The 14,767-nt window shown below is 43.2% G+C and overlaps 1 protein-coding gene across 1 annotated transcript; it reads right to left on the reverse strand.

Moving 5' to 3' along the window:
* Positions 1–2,090: 2,090 nt before the first annotated feature.
* Positions 2,091–14,655, reverse strand: slc7a3a (solute carrier family 7 member 3a). Its single transcript, XM_026181743.1, has 12 exons — positions 14,538–14,655; positions 7,334–7,964; positions 7,059–7,220; positions 6,371–6,554; positions 6,171–6,286; positions 5,747–5,969; positions 5,521–5,660; positions 5,109–5,211; positions 4,581–4,804; positions 3,945–4,111; positions 3,734–3,842; positions 2,091–3,631 (listed from the first exon to the last, which is right to left on the reverse strand). The coding sequence occupies exons 2-12, from the start codon at positions 7,698–7,700 to the stop codon at positions 3,480–3,482; spliced, it is 1,947 nt and encodes a 648-aa protein (XP_026037528.1). The 5' UTR covers positions 7,701–7,964; positions 14,538–14,655; the 3' UTR covers positions 2,091–3,479.
* Positions 14,656–14,767: the final 112 nt, after the last annotated feature.

Raw genomic sequence — 14,767 nt, forward strand, 5'->3', positions numbered from 1 at the left:
AGCACGTCGTACACACACACTCACACAGATGGACTAGAGTTCATACTTTGAAATGCAGACGGGAGTAGCGGGGTATCACATATACAGAGCCCACTTCCTGACCTACAGCCAACCCAATCTCACTATTGAGGTGATGAGCTCACTGTCATACATCATTCTTACAAATCCTTCTTAAAGACATATTTTTATGAGCCTTTTCTGTCTCATTTCACTGTTGTCCTTTATAAGCATCTTTTCCTGGTGTTCATTTTTAGATGTATCTAACTAGTTTGAATTTATTCTACATTTTATTTATTCCTCGCTTTTCTTGTCAGAATTATCATACCTAATATTTCAGTTTTCTCTGATGTTTGCAAGGCAACAATACTGCGTAAGTATTTATTGGCGTCTGATGGCTACAAAGCACCACGTAGCAAAGCTCAGACCATCTCAAATTGGTTTTGGTAATGCAAATTGTCTTTGAAGTGCGGTGAGAACAAGGAAGCTCCTCACAGAAACACCCCAGAGAGGTGGTGGATTTGAATCCAGGACCTTCTTTCTGTGAGACAACAGTGCTCACCACCTGCTGAATCCATGTCATGAATACTTATGACAGTGCTGAAGGTAAAAGGGGATCTAACCTGATACTAGTGAGGTGTATCTAATAAAGTGTCCAGTTAATGTCTTATTGTCAATTCTTTTGGTTGCAGTGATTATCTAATGATGCAATGAGGTAATTCTTACCGAACCGTCTAAACTTTTTGAGCCGAAAGTGAGAATTTAACAGAGTAAGAATTTAATTGCCTAAAGTTACCAAGCTGGTCAAACTGCCTAAAAAGGGTTGGCACCTGGCATAACTCATAAAGACTGCATTGTTGACATAGTTACGTGAGTCACCGATGACTCATGGAAAAAAACAAAAATGTGCTTCAGTTGCCTCCAACACAGCCAACTCACACGGACATCTTTCTACGAAAACCAAGAAGTGCACAAGACAGAGACGTTAAATCAGGTGTGATCATCAATCACTTTTATTTTTTTTTAAAAAGAAAACAAACAAACACTGAAAATACAGCTACATTTATACATGGCAGCGATATGTACAGGATATAAAAGAAATATTTTGCTGCTGTTAATGATCCAGCAGTGAGAGAGGGGATGATTGTTTTTCCTTTTGTGAAAGGCACAGAAGCTGGCTGTAAAGAACAGAGTGACACGAGGCACGGCCGCGTCACAAAATACTCCCGGTAATGAATTTCCGGCAAGCAGCATTAAAATGTAGAGCGGGGTTTACACTGAAAGTACTGACTCTCTTAGCAGCCGCAGCGCCTTCCACAGGCTGACAGATGGGTTTTTATTTTTCCAGGCACCAGTTTATACTTCAATAACATCTAAAAATCCAAATCTACTCCCCTCTCCACTAATTTTCAAGTTCTGTCATGTCTTATGGGAAAGCGTCCGCTGGGACCATCTTATCTGAAGAAAGTAGGGATTTTTTTCCCCTCCATGTGGCTTCCAGCAGCACAAGCATCAAATGTTCGTAAAATGCCTTCAAGTGTCATTCCAAACCCTCACCGTATCAAATTATAATTGGTCATATTTTAGAGAAACAATTCATATAATTTACAGCATTATACAAATAAAGATACAGTTTTAAACAAATACTGTACACTCTACAGTAAAGCACTTTACTAGGACCCCCCCCCCAAAAAAACAACAACAACAAACAAATACTTTTGACAATAAGTTACTGACTATTGACATGGGCAAAGATAGGTTTGAAAAATAATTTATAGACCAGCTTTAAGGGGTCACTCCTTGCTTCTGGAAAACGCGCGGGTCCCAAAAACTAGATCATTTGGTCAGCAAGTACAATTAAAATCATGTGACGATTGATGACATTTTTTCAACAAAGACAAACAAAAAAACCCAACCAAACAAAATAAAACAAAGCCCCCAGGGAACGGCACTCTAAACTGTACATGTAATGATTAAAATACGTTAACATCTAAAAAGCAGACTGACTGATTAAAGTTTATATGAAAAGGGAAAAAAAAAAGAGAAAGCAAACAATACTAGAAACATTTAAATATTAACATTTTATACCAAGGAAGAAAAAAAATGCAGTAAAATTAAAGTTTAAAATAATAAATGTGATGAGTACTCAACAGACAAAGCTGCCAAGAACAAGTTTCAATTGAAACTAAACAAGAACCTTTGTGAAAAAAAGGAAACAAGAATACTTATTTTTCACAAGGAAGTAGAAAGCAAAAGAAAGGTGACAAAATAAAAAAAATAAAAAAATGTGTTATAGTAGTGATTGGATATGGGTCCTTTATCAGAAAACAACCCCAGCTCCCAGACACCAAAATACTCGCAGTATCCGTCCATCACAGGATCGGACGACGAAGGTAAGAGGCACACAGGTGCAGTTCTGTCAGGAAGTCTACGCGGATCATTTAAAATTCATAGAGAGCTTTCCATGGCATTGGAAAAAGCTCTTGGGTGGGAAAATAGACATTTGTAACCAAACAGATAGATGATGGGGTATCCTCCTCTAAATACCAGAAAACAGAAGGAAAGACAAAACAAAAATCTCACAACTCCTGCTTTCCTTTGTTATCTTGACTTTACTTTCTTTGTTTACAACCTGTATTTACCAGGTTCAAATCAAAGGCCTCAAAATGTGCAAAAATGCAGTCTACATGCAACCGCCCCCCCCAAAATTTCTAAAATAACATAAAACGGGCGCATTTAACCGATTCCACAATGATTTCGTGTACACATGCTGTAAGGTGGGTCTCTGGGAGTTGGGGTTGGAGCAAACAAGGGCGGTAGTGTCTTTACAAACTCCTTAAAGCTGCACAGTGAGTAAGATGGCATCCGTCGCGTGCTGCTGACCTAAATGCACCAATGCAAACAAGCAGGGAAGGTGAACTCTACAGAAAGATGGTTAACGGACAGATGCGTCTGCACCTTCTGCTTATTTTTTCTTTCTAAAAAGGGAAAAAAAAGGAAAAGAAAACGTGAAGTGTAGCTGACAGTTGTAAACTGACTGGCTTAAGTCATAGTGATTTACACTGTGGTTCTTTGTGGCCGGATGGGAGGGTTGGAGTAACGGAAAAGGAAGCAAACATGAGAAGTGTAACATTCTTCCAGTTTACAGCTTCTGATAACTGAAAACATGAACTCATAGATGTTTGTTGGGTCAATTCGAAGCATTTTCTCATAGGCAGCGAAATGTCTCCAGAGGGCTATGGCTAAGGAGAAATGGGTTAGAACGGGCACGTAGTGAGAAGTGGCTCCGCGTGTCTAACCATCAAGTTAAATCAGCCTCTAAAAATCAGAGGTAAGATGTGTGTCGCATTTTCTTGCCTCTCCTCCTTCAAACCCAGGGCAGCGTTCCAAGCCGCCTACACTGCAACATTTGGCGGTAACCACATGGCCAAACATGAGTGTGGAAGTTCTGCAACGCTCCCCCAGGTCTGTGCCAGTCTGCATCAAGGGCTGCTGCCTGCTTCCACGTCACTGTTGGGGGCACCCTTGTAAATTGGGGCATTGTTCTCCACGGGGAGCTCGTATTTGCGTGGGAGTGGCTTGTTGCCGCTTTCGTTGCTGTTTGTAATGCCATAGAAGAAGTAAATGGCAAAACCTGAAGGGGGAAGAAGAAGAAGAGGCGGATGGAAGTTATAAAACGGGCACATTAATGTGAGGCAACAGAAGGAAGGACAGGATGTGTAGCGCTCGAACGTACCCAAAGCCATCCAGACGGTGAAGCGGCACCATGTACCCAAGTCCAGCTGCATCATGAGGTAGATGTTGACGAAAACACTGAACAGGGGCAACCAGGGAAGAAGAGGAACCTTAAAGAGACAGAGGCCAAACTTAAGACACTTTCTCAGATAAGGTGTCCAGTCAGTCTCAGAAACAACAACGTCCTGTGCTTCAAAAAAATGGAAAGTTACCTTGAAGGTGAGCGCCTCTTTGCTCTCCGGCTGCCTCCAGATGATGATCACGCAGACGGCACAGAGCACAACTAAAATAACGCACGGCACCACCACACCCGAATATCCAGCGAGCAGCTCCGGCAAACAGTTGGCCAGGATGACGCACAGGACAGTCATCAAAATCGCTGCAGGGAGAGCAGAAGATGAAGTTACTTACACCGGTTACTTCACCTAGTTTATTCTGATCTAAATCAGATGATGAGTTTGTAAGCTTGTAGCTTTCCCATGCGATTTAGTTTGTTTTCACACAGAGGAATTCTCAGCAAACTCCAAGCGAACCAAAATGCATCACTACAAACCACGTGAGTGTTCAGACAGCTCATTGCGTCCGTGCTCCGGACTATGAGACAACATGGAGAACTTTATGTTCATTTCACAGCTAGCTGCTAGACCGCACAGACTTTTAGATATCTGTAGCACCTTCCCGCATTGAGAATACAAAGCATATGTGGCTATGGGGCGTTCTGTTAGGTAGTAGGTTTGGATCACATTAATGGACTGAACACAGCAGGTGTGAAACCACCCTAAAACTCCAAAGGAAAGCATATATTTCATCACACTTTATTGTTTTAGCCTTCTCGCTCACACACTTACAGATGACAGCAGTTGTAGCGTAGACAATGTTCCCAGACAGGACTGTGGGGATCTTTCCACTTGGGCAGAAGAGCAGCTTGAAGCTGAAGGTCTCTTTTAGTGGCCTCTGATCCATCTCCATGTCATATTCATCGCCACTCTCCCCTCCACTCACAGGCATCTTCTCCGATTCCTCCATAAGCTTCTCCAGCTGGCTGGGTGAATTTAGGGTACCTGGCTGATACCTAGAAACATGAATGAGAGACTTAACATAGACGTCACACACAACTGCTTCTGTTACTTTAAATATATTGCTTCCTGTTTATTGCTACTATGAAAATGAGCCCACAGCCAAGTGAGAGCCAGTAAAGCTTCCTTGCCTTCACCCTTGTTCTTTGGATCGACACGGATTATGATATAACTGTGCTTTTAAACTTATGGGTGCTTGCCAATGGCATTAGTGCATCAGCTGCTACAGAGTATTTAACACATGATTACCACTTCACAAGCCTCTGTGTGAATTTGATGGTGGAGAATAAAGGTGCTTACCTGAGAATGAGGACGCAGATGGCCACTAAAGAGTACGCCAAAAGGGTTCCAATGGACATGAGGTCCACCAGAGCTGCCAGGTCGAACAGAAAGGCCATCAGAGCTGGAAGGAGAAGTAAGACCAGATCTTAGACAGCTGCAAGCACCAAAAATATCAGTATTTGCAAAACTAGTATTGATCTTGACATGTCAGCCTGTGAGATAGGCTGCTAGACAGAGCTGAGGCAGCAGGAAGCTCTGTGAACTTGGAAAACTAGCAACAGATACTACTGGTAACAGGAGATTGATACCAGCAGTATCTGTACATTGATACAGCAAACAAAGAAACAAAACAAACAAATCTGCGTGTCCAAAACATGAAGAGAAATATGCCCAAACATAAATGTCTCTGAAAGTTGTATCTTTATCTTACCTGCAATAATACCAGAAACAATGGTAGCCAGGACAGGGGTCTTTGTGCGAGCGCTCATCTTAGACAGAAATCGGAACAGCAGCCCGTCCTCTGCCATGGCGTAAATAACACGGGGCATAGGGAACATGGAGCCCAAGAGGCTGGGGGAGGATTGGAAGTTTGCATTAACATTTTACAGTCATGTGAACATAAACATGTTAGATGTTTTGGGTTATGCCTTCCTCACCTGGTGGACAGAGCACAGAGAGAACCGACAGCCACAATGTATCGAGCAGGACCCCAGCCGACAAAGCTGAAGGCCTCGGGCAGAGGACTCTGAGTGTTCAGCTGGTAGTACGGCATCATCATGGTGAGAGCGGCAGACACGCCGAAGTAGGCGAAAAAGCAGATGAGCAGCGAGGCCACGATGCCAATAGGTATGGAGCGCATGGGGTTCTTTGCCTCTTCGCCTGAGGGAACACAAAGCAAGAGAAAGATGAGCGGGATCCCACTGGCGCGCCTAAATAACCCTTGAACGTCTTGACAAAAGCTGATTATGTTAGCGTGTACTATCCAAGGGCGGGGTTTTCCCCACACACCAGAGTTCCTGGCCTTACAAAGGAAAAGTTTTATGTAACGCAACACTCTTCATAACCATCAAAACTACTTACTTGTTGTGGCAATGCAGTCAAAGCCCACAAAGGCATAGAAGCACGTGGCTGCACCGGACAAAACTCCGCTAAGTCCAAATGGGGCAAACCCACCAGTGCCGTATTGCTCCTTCAACCTGGGAGGCAGATGAGGAGAAACATGAAGTTAAACAATAAAAGAGGATTGGATCAGAGAAGTAAATCAGCCATCAAACACTCACTTCAGCTCCCTGCTGCCATTGGTGCTGTTTATGAATTCCCTGTAGTTGTTCTCTGTGAGGTGCCAGTTATTAGTGTCCCCTTTAACGAACCCGGAGATAATAACGAACCCCAAAACCACCAGATTGATCCCAGTGAAGATTTTGTTCACGAGAGCCGACTCACTCACACCAAAGGCCAGAAGTCCTGAGGGCAGGAAGTAGACGGAGACAAGAGAGAGAAGCTTCAACAACACATCCTGCTACGTGGGTGGACATTTTCATACTTCACTTCCAACAAACCATCAGTCAGCGACACCAATTCATTCTAACACTGCTACTGGCAGGCCACACTAGCTGTGATGTTAGTGTGAAAACTGTTGTCTGTTGTGCAATGATTTGGATGCAATGATCGCAATCGGCTACTTCAGCGCGGTGTGCAACGACCAAGCTGACAGCCTAATTTTAAATGAGAAAAGTACTCGATATTGGAGGTTTCAGTGGGTCATCTTTGGAAGAACAAACACACTTGTATGCATTAAAATGCTACTAACAGTAAGGGTCTGATGCTCAAACAGCTTCATGAGTTTAAAGCAGTTAAAATGAAGGCGGATAGCCCGTTATTGGACTGCTCAAGTTTTTTTATATCCCAAAAATGTCCTTATTATTGAGCAAGTTATCCCCTCATAGCACTAAGAATAAGCAGACTCACCAGTGAGCAGCAGCACCAGGATGAGGGCGAACAGGTCCGGGTACTCTGCCAGCACCTTGCCTGGCACCGTCATTGCCATGGAGGCTTTAAAGAAGCCCGAGATCTTTTGTTCCACCAGGTTGTCAAAGGTTGAACTCCAAGCCCGGGCCACACTGGCTGTACCTAAAAGAAGGAAAAAAAAATACCAGAGATTATTTAAGAATATGGTGACGAGATATGACTCCTAATGTGTGGATTTCTACGGCACATGTCAGTCTAGTGAAACTGAGGCTCACCTATGACATAAGACAAGATGAGATTCCATCCTGTTATGAAGGCCCAGATTTCTCCGACTGTCACGTAGCTGTACAGGTATGCGGAGCCCGTCTTAGGGACACGGGCGCCAAATTCGGCGTAGCACAGGCCGGCCAGCATGGAGGACAGAGCGGCGATGAGGAAGCAGAGCACGATGGCGGGTCCCGCCTTCTCTCGCGCGACCTCACCAGCGAGGACGTAGACACCAGCACCCAGCGTGGAGCCCACTCCCAAGGCAATGAGGTCCAGGGTGGACAAGCAGCGGGCGAACTGGGTCTCTACACTTGACAAGTCTAGTTTCCTGCGACGCAGCAGGATTTTGCCAAAGGTGGACAGATGGCTGGCCATGTTTGCTGTGACTGTGTGTGGGCGCAGAAGCAGGCTATGCGTTTTAAATCCTTCTAGTGTGAGTGCGTGTGTGTGTGATTGACACAGCTTAAACAGAACACGTGTGACCGGCAGGTACGGGAGAAGTTTGGACAGATGGATGGGTAAGTTACTCGTCAAGTATTGCTCCCTTTGTGTTCGTATCAGCCAGGCCACAGTCGCTTCAACACAGAGATCAGGAAGTAGCAAAGGCTGTGGTCACAGAATTTAGCAGCAGCAGATTACCTGTGAGGAAACACAAGAAAACAAGAGCTCAAAACAGGGCGCTATTCAGTACGAGCCAGAGCTTACGCTTCTTACAGCTTCTTGTGCTTGGCATGCTGCAGAGGGATTATGAAAACCTCGCTTTTTCCAAGTAGCAAAGTTGTTTTGTTTTTTTTCCAGGAAAGTGTTCAAACTGGCGGAGAATATATCAAATCTTGCAACACAATCGCTCCCAGCTGGGCTACAAAAATAAATTGTATCATATGCAATGTCTCGGCAGGTTTTTAGGTGTGTTTCAAGTGAACCGAGGTAGCCCCGGAGATGTTGCAAACTGCACTGGAATACTACCACCTTTTAAAGCACAGTTACACATCACGAGACACAGTGGGACGCAAAGGAACCATGAAGACAAAAGAAATCCGAGCGTTATACTGTTAGGCTTTAATCAAATCTCAAGTTTGCCTGGACAAATAAACCTTCCATGGTGCACACCCCAAAAAATAATAAATTCTTTTGATACAACACCTAACCTTATTCCTCACCACTCCCTTACTGCGAGAAAATACCAGGAGTCAACTAGCAGCTAGAGCTAGACGGGGAAACGCCTGGGAAAGTGTGTGCAGTGGTGATGGGGGTTGGTCAAACGGAGGACTACAACTACATAGGTTCCAACACAACCTCGTGACAGTGCCGTTTCACTAATCAGAATGTAATACACTGTTTTCACTGTTACATGCATTATCAGTGATCTGATTGAGAAAAATAACACAATGAACCACCCCGAAGGACAGCAGCAACACATTTTGTGCCAGTTGTGGGTTGGTTTGCCAAGATCTCACAGGGTGAAAGATAACCATTACACTAGTTTCTTTGACACACAAAAGCAGCTTCATAACACGCCAAGGACACTTTATGCAACATGTAACCTAAACAGACACTGTTTTTCTGTTTGTCTGAGGGGGACTGGACACGTTTTTATTGGCAGAAGCAGGAATGACGTCAATAACTGAGTGAATGTAACTAAAAATCTGGGGTTACTGACACGTGTACATGTCAAAAAAGTGAGTGATGGTCGAGGCCTGCAGTTCAACAACCTTTTGGTCGGTACATACACTGTGTGTACAAGCAACACCCTGAACACTCCCACAAAATGTTGCTTGACTACATTCAGTCTTATTTAGATTATTCAGAGTTCTCATACTGCCGTTTGAGTCTGAAGTCTTGCTTTGTAAAAGTAGTTGTATTAGTAGTAGCAGCAGTAGTAGTAGTAATTTGATTATCTAAATAAGATGTCTTTTACTCCAAATGGAAAGCAGAAGAGAGAAATCCATGTGCTTAAAAACTGGTTAGACTGGTTTTGGCTTTACGCAGCACTAACAAAATGCTAAATGTCAGTCTTGCAGCTCTTGCTGAGATTAAAAACAAAATAAAACTGATCGCCAGCAGCCAGGACTCACTGTCGTGCTGCTAACTCATGCAAGCTTTTCAGAAGTAAAGTGTCACTTTGTGGGGTTAAAGCTGTCAGATGTCCACAGAAAAGCTACACGGAGACCAGAGATTTGCAAATCGAGAAGGGTGTGCGACAGAACGACAGAGTGTGACTTGCAGGAAGTAGCAATCACACATTTGTTTTGTCTAAAATGGCTCAATGCATCATGTCGTCGTGTTGTTTTTACACCCTTTTTTTTCCCCTTGGACCTGGTTTCTGCAGCGTCACTGAGATTACAGAGAAATATTAAACTTTACATGTTAGATGTACTCACTCTCTGTTATTTACAGTAAACAGTCTTGTACGCACATGCAGGTCCACGAGGCAAAAACATGCTCAGAGCAATAAGAACGCTGTAAACTTTTATCTTATCAACAAAATACTATACTTGTATGGTTAATCATTAACATTTCAACAAAATAATATACTGGACCAAGGTGAAGGATATTGCATCATGAGGCATATCTACTTATCCAAAAGAACAGAAAATACAAAAACATTGAGCTTCTTGGTGATTAAAAGCTCACACAACTCATTAGGGCAGGGTTTGACAAATTTAAGTCCAACACTGGGCCCACAGGCCGCACCTTTAAACTATAAGATTTGACAAACAATAATCAAGAATAAATAATAAAGAACAATCAATGAAACATTCTTTCTTGGTGTGCAACTGATCTGCAGGTTCTCCAAGAGAAGGGCTGAAGTCAGGATTTTGAGGGCGGAGCAGCGTTAAAAGCTACGCGTCTGAGGCTATTACTGCAACGACACCCGATTCTTTCCCATGTCAGGCCTTTCAGTTACTTCACAGATCAGTCTGTAAAGAGGAGGAGGAGATGTGAAATCCTAACCCAGCGGCAAAGATCGGACTGAATCAGCGGCACAGCGAGGACGGCCACATCAAAAACGCCCTTTAATGCCTATTAAGTGTGTAAAAAACTGAAGACGGAGGGCCACACAGTACCATTTTGAGCAGTGCTGTTTAAGTGTTTTTGTCCTCCACCGTCTGTCCAATGAGCTTCAGGGATAAAATACATTTATAAAAATAGGAAAAAGGTCCCCTGCTCACATCATGAATGTATTAAAATCTCTACTGCTTAGGGTGAAGTTCTCAGAGTGAAATTGAATCCATGCTTAGAACGTGACCACTAGAAACTAAAAGAAAAGAAAAAAAGAAAACAAAACCCAGACATCAATGGGAAGCTTCTGAAAAACTGCAGATGCTCAAAAGAAAAAAATCAAAAATATGACTCGAGAAAAAAAGAGAATCGAGAACTACGGCATGTACAGTGGACTTTTGAGGCTTGTGCTTCTTTATCTTTCTGCCTTGAGAACTTATTTCAGGTGTACAATTTCATAAAAATGAAAGCAATGTACATTCAGCTGTGGCGGCATTATGATCCAATTTTAGTCTTTTTCCTTTTCCCCAGCTCCCACGATGTTTCAGCACAATGACAATATTCTATTAATACTGCAAAAACAACAGAAACGGACTATCAAAGCATTTCTAGGCTTACTATTTCAAAAGAGAATATCCTGTCTGGTACAGTTAAGTGTTGGGAGAAAAAACTCAAAACACTGTCAAACAATGAAATAAAAACAACACAGAGAGCACCTGATGACTGCCATAATAAACACTCTCCCCTCTGAAGACTGATGGGAAACTGGTACATGGTGGAAATGCTCCCGCTCCCCACTTGGTGTGACATTCCAGCAACATTTTCCACTCGCACACCAGGAACTGAGATCTAAGGTGCTCGGTGTCCTGTCAATAAACATTTATTACCAAACTACTGTGCCCGACCGGCCTTAGATCTCCTCGGGGGTTCACCCAACGCTACACGGGACCCTTCGGTGGGGACAATGGCAACCGTGCAAAAGGGAATGATTTTTTTTCTTTTTAGGACACACATACACATGCGCTCTTACTGTTTGAGCATAATTAAGGGTGGTCTTATTAAAGCAAGCCACCATAGCCCCGGATGCCACCTCTGTCACGTCAGCTTGTTGCTAATCTTTCCTTTGTGGTTTTCACGAGGGTGCCCGTTTGTGCAAATGGGGCAGGTTGTGTGGAGGTGTGGCTCACAAATGTACCCTCTGCATGTTCCACTAGCCCACACACGCCTGTATGAAAGACTAACGTTATAACCAGCAGGGGTTTTTTTCCTCCCTTCCCCCCCCCCCATGCTCCTGCTATTAAAGTGAAAACACAAGCATTTCCCTGGAAAGCCAAAGATGATGCGTGAATCTTGTTGCCAAGATCACTTCTGTGTTTGTTATCGCTTTTTTAAAACTAAGCTTGAGCACGGTTGTTGTTTTTTGAGGACCAAACTAAAAGGCTCTTTATGCTGGGGGACTATGACCAGCAGCAGCTCTGGCCAACAACGGTCCGGTTACAACAGGCTTCAGGGATAATAGTCCTGTTACTTGACTTAGCATTGGCGCAAGTGCTTCCAAGGACTAAGAGGATTATTTGAAGTAGTAACAAACCTGCTAACCTCATTACAACCTGTTGCTGCTCCTTATTCTATCCTCATGAGCAACACATGGCTTTGTTTTGACTGCCACTGTTGACAAATAACCACTGCTGCTGATAGTGATACCGAGTCAAGCTGTGTCTTCACTCTATGCTGCTCACTAGTTTGTGAAATCCACTGGTGGATTTATATAGCAAAATATTGCCAAAATAATCCACATCACTCCTTAAATATCAACTTCAGTTAATCTGTGGAGTGCAGCAGTTGAACAAACACCAAGTTCAGCTCCCTGCAAAGTGGGGCCGGATCTATTTGGAGTGTACACTGCATCGCGGCTTGCTCTACATCCTCTCAAACACGACAGTGTTTTTATTTCCCGGCTGTTTGAAGACAGGAACAGTACATTTAGACTCAGGGACAATAAGGATGATATGAGGTGCACAGCGGGTTAACAAAAAGGCCGAGTGAAGAAAGAAACCATGAAGACTGAACTGAACAACCCCACAGATCACCTGGCGGGGAGACCACCCCTCTTGCCAAAAACCGGACTCGCTGTGAAATGGAATGTGACAAACCGAGAGCCTGCCCGCTTTCCCACGACCACTGCCAACACCATTAACATCATCAGATATGACAAGAGCAGGACAAAACTACCAATTTGTCACACACTCACGCCGAAATGTGCCGCATTGTAGCACGACAGACGTGCAATCTTTCTTGAGTTTGGCAGCATTTGCACCCCCCTTCCCCTGTTATTGAATGTTTTTATTTAACCATAATCAAAATGTTCCCAGAACATGTCACACGAAGACCCTTTGATGTGGACTAGCACACACCCTTCCTGCAATGACACACACGTGCACACAAAATTTGTGCTTCACTTCAATTTATGAGCATTTCATTCAAACAACCAATAATGAGCGAAATCATTCACTCTGACTATTACAGCTTCACACTGCTGCAGTTTATCGAGTACACCCTGCTGTAAATCACAGCTCTGATGGGTTTTGTTGACTCTGAGAGATATTAGTAATATTTAGTTTGATGCAAATGGCGTGAACAAAACAAACAGAAGGAAGCGTCCCACAGAAACTGGACGGATACCTCTGAAAAAACAACATTGAATTGAATAGTAACAGAAATCTTACAGCTCAATTTCTTTATTGTCCCACAAGGGGAAATTAGTTTAGCAGCAGGATAAAAAAAATAATGTGTTGTTATGAGTTGCTATGTGTTGTTATTATATTATTATACTAAAAAATGGCGACTTTATTGTGTTTTTTCAAAACCGAATTTCCGCGATCTCCGTGGTCTCCTGATTTTTTTTTGCCCCTAAAGTAACGTGGCATTCTGGTACAAGGTTATACAACCTGACCCCTTGAAACCACAATAACGCAGTCAAGCAGGTGTGAATACTCTCGACACACACTCTTATCCGTGTCTACACCCTTGTCTCCAATACAATTAATGCAGTTGATCATTAGTTACTCCAGCTAAAGCTTGGCTTTCAACTGGCTGATGCAACACAAATGGCACACCTTCCCGAGGTGACATTGCCACTCGCGCACGAGGTTACCAGAAAATAAATAAATAAAATCACGAGTTTAAAATTGTTTTACCCACGAGCAGTGCCGACGTTGTTCAGCTGTCCATATGGATAAAATACCCCATCTGTCAAGCGACCGAAACACCACTGACCTATCTACGTGGCTGTGGTGCCAGTGTTGCTTTCAACAATATAGGAAGTGCAGCAATTGGCTTTAATACATTTCATACCTGACGCAAGAAAGCGGGAAATGGCGGTGGTTTTAACGTTGGTGATCTTTTTAAGTGCGGCGTTAGGGCTCAGGCTTGGATTTAACAATCTTCTGGATAACGTTTGCACATAAAAGTAAATGTTGCATTGGTATTCAGAGATTAGGCTTTACAAAAAAAATCTTACAAATCGAGTTCTTGCAGTGGCTCTGGTTGGGTGCGCTCAGTTTAAATATGCACGTGAACTAGCCAAGTTGTTATTATTATTTTTAAAGATTAGTGTTCTTTGAGAATAATGCATGCGATTCTCAAAAATTCGGCGCTACGGGGGTCTTTAAAAGCACCATTTACGGTCATTCCACGTCTCTGTAGCACGCTAGTAGCACGGCGTGCTAGCCCACCACGACCAAAACAATGAATGAAAACCACGATTAATAACACGGATAAGCGTCCGAGTGTGCTGAAAAGAAGATGGAAACCAATTAAACACATTTTCCACAATGGTCGCCTTACATTAAGTTTCTTGTTTCTGCTCGGTTTTCCGGGTAACGTTTCGGGCAGACAGCTGACTCCCCGCTCAAATGACAAATTAAAGCGGAAAGTACAGTGAATAACCGAGACACGTTTTTCACGCTCGGTTAGAGAAAAAACACATTGAAATATTTGACTTTAAAACATAATAAAGCTGCTCAAGAACAGTGTCGTCCTGGTCTTGTTCAACATTGCGCCAATTACATCCGACAACACACGAGGAGGATTGCATCAGTTTACTATATCGTAAGTACAAGCTCGATTTTAGATAGAAAAATGTCACTACAGTACATCTTAGATTAAAAACGCGTTTCTGTTGTGTTAAACAAAAGCCGACGTCGTTACCTTTAATGTCTTCTGGTGGTTTTAAAGTGAGTGGAGAGAGGAAGAAAGACGACAGATAGGAGCGCTGGTGTCGGAGCAGATGACGAAACAACCCGCTCGCTAGTGCGGTTTTTACCAGTCGCGAGAGGATGTGTACAGTGACGTCATCACAAGGTGGAGCTTTCCACTCATGAATGGAAGTTAGATGTCTGTACTTTCTGAAAACACAGTAGTGAAGTAATCTTTACATA

Source organism: Astatotilapia calliptera, chromosome 10 (genome assembly GCF_900246225.1).
Source record: "Astatotilapia calliptera chromosome 10, fAstCal1.2, whole genome shotgun sequence".
Classification (NCBI taxonomy): Eukaryota; Metazoa; Chordata; class Actinopteri; order Cichliformes; family Cichlidae; genus Astatotilapia; species Astatotilapia calliptera.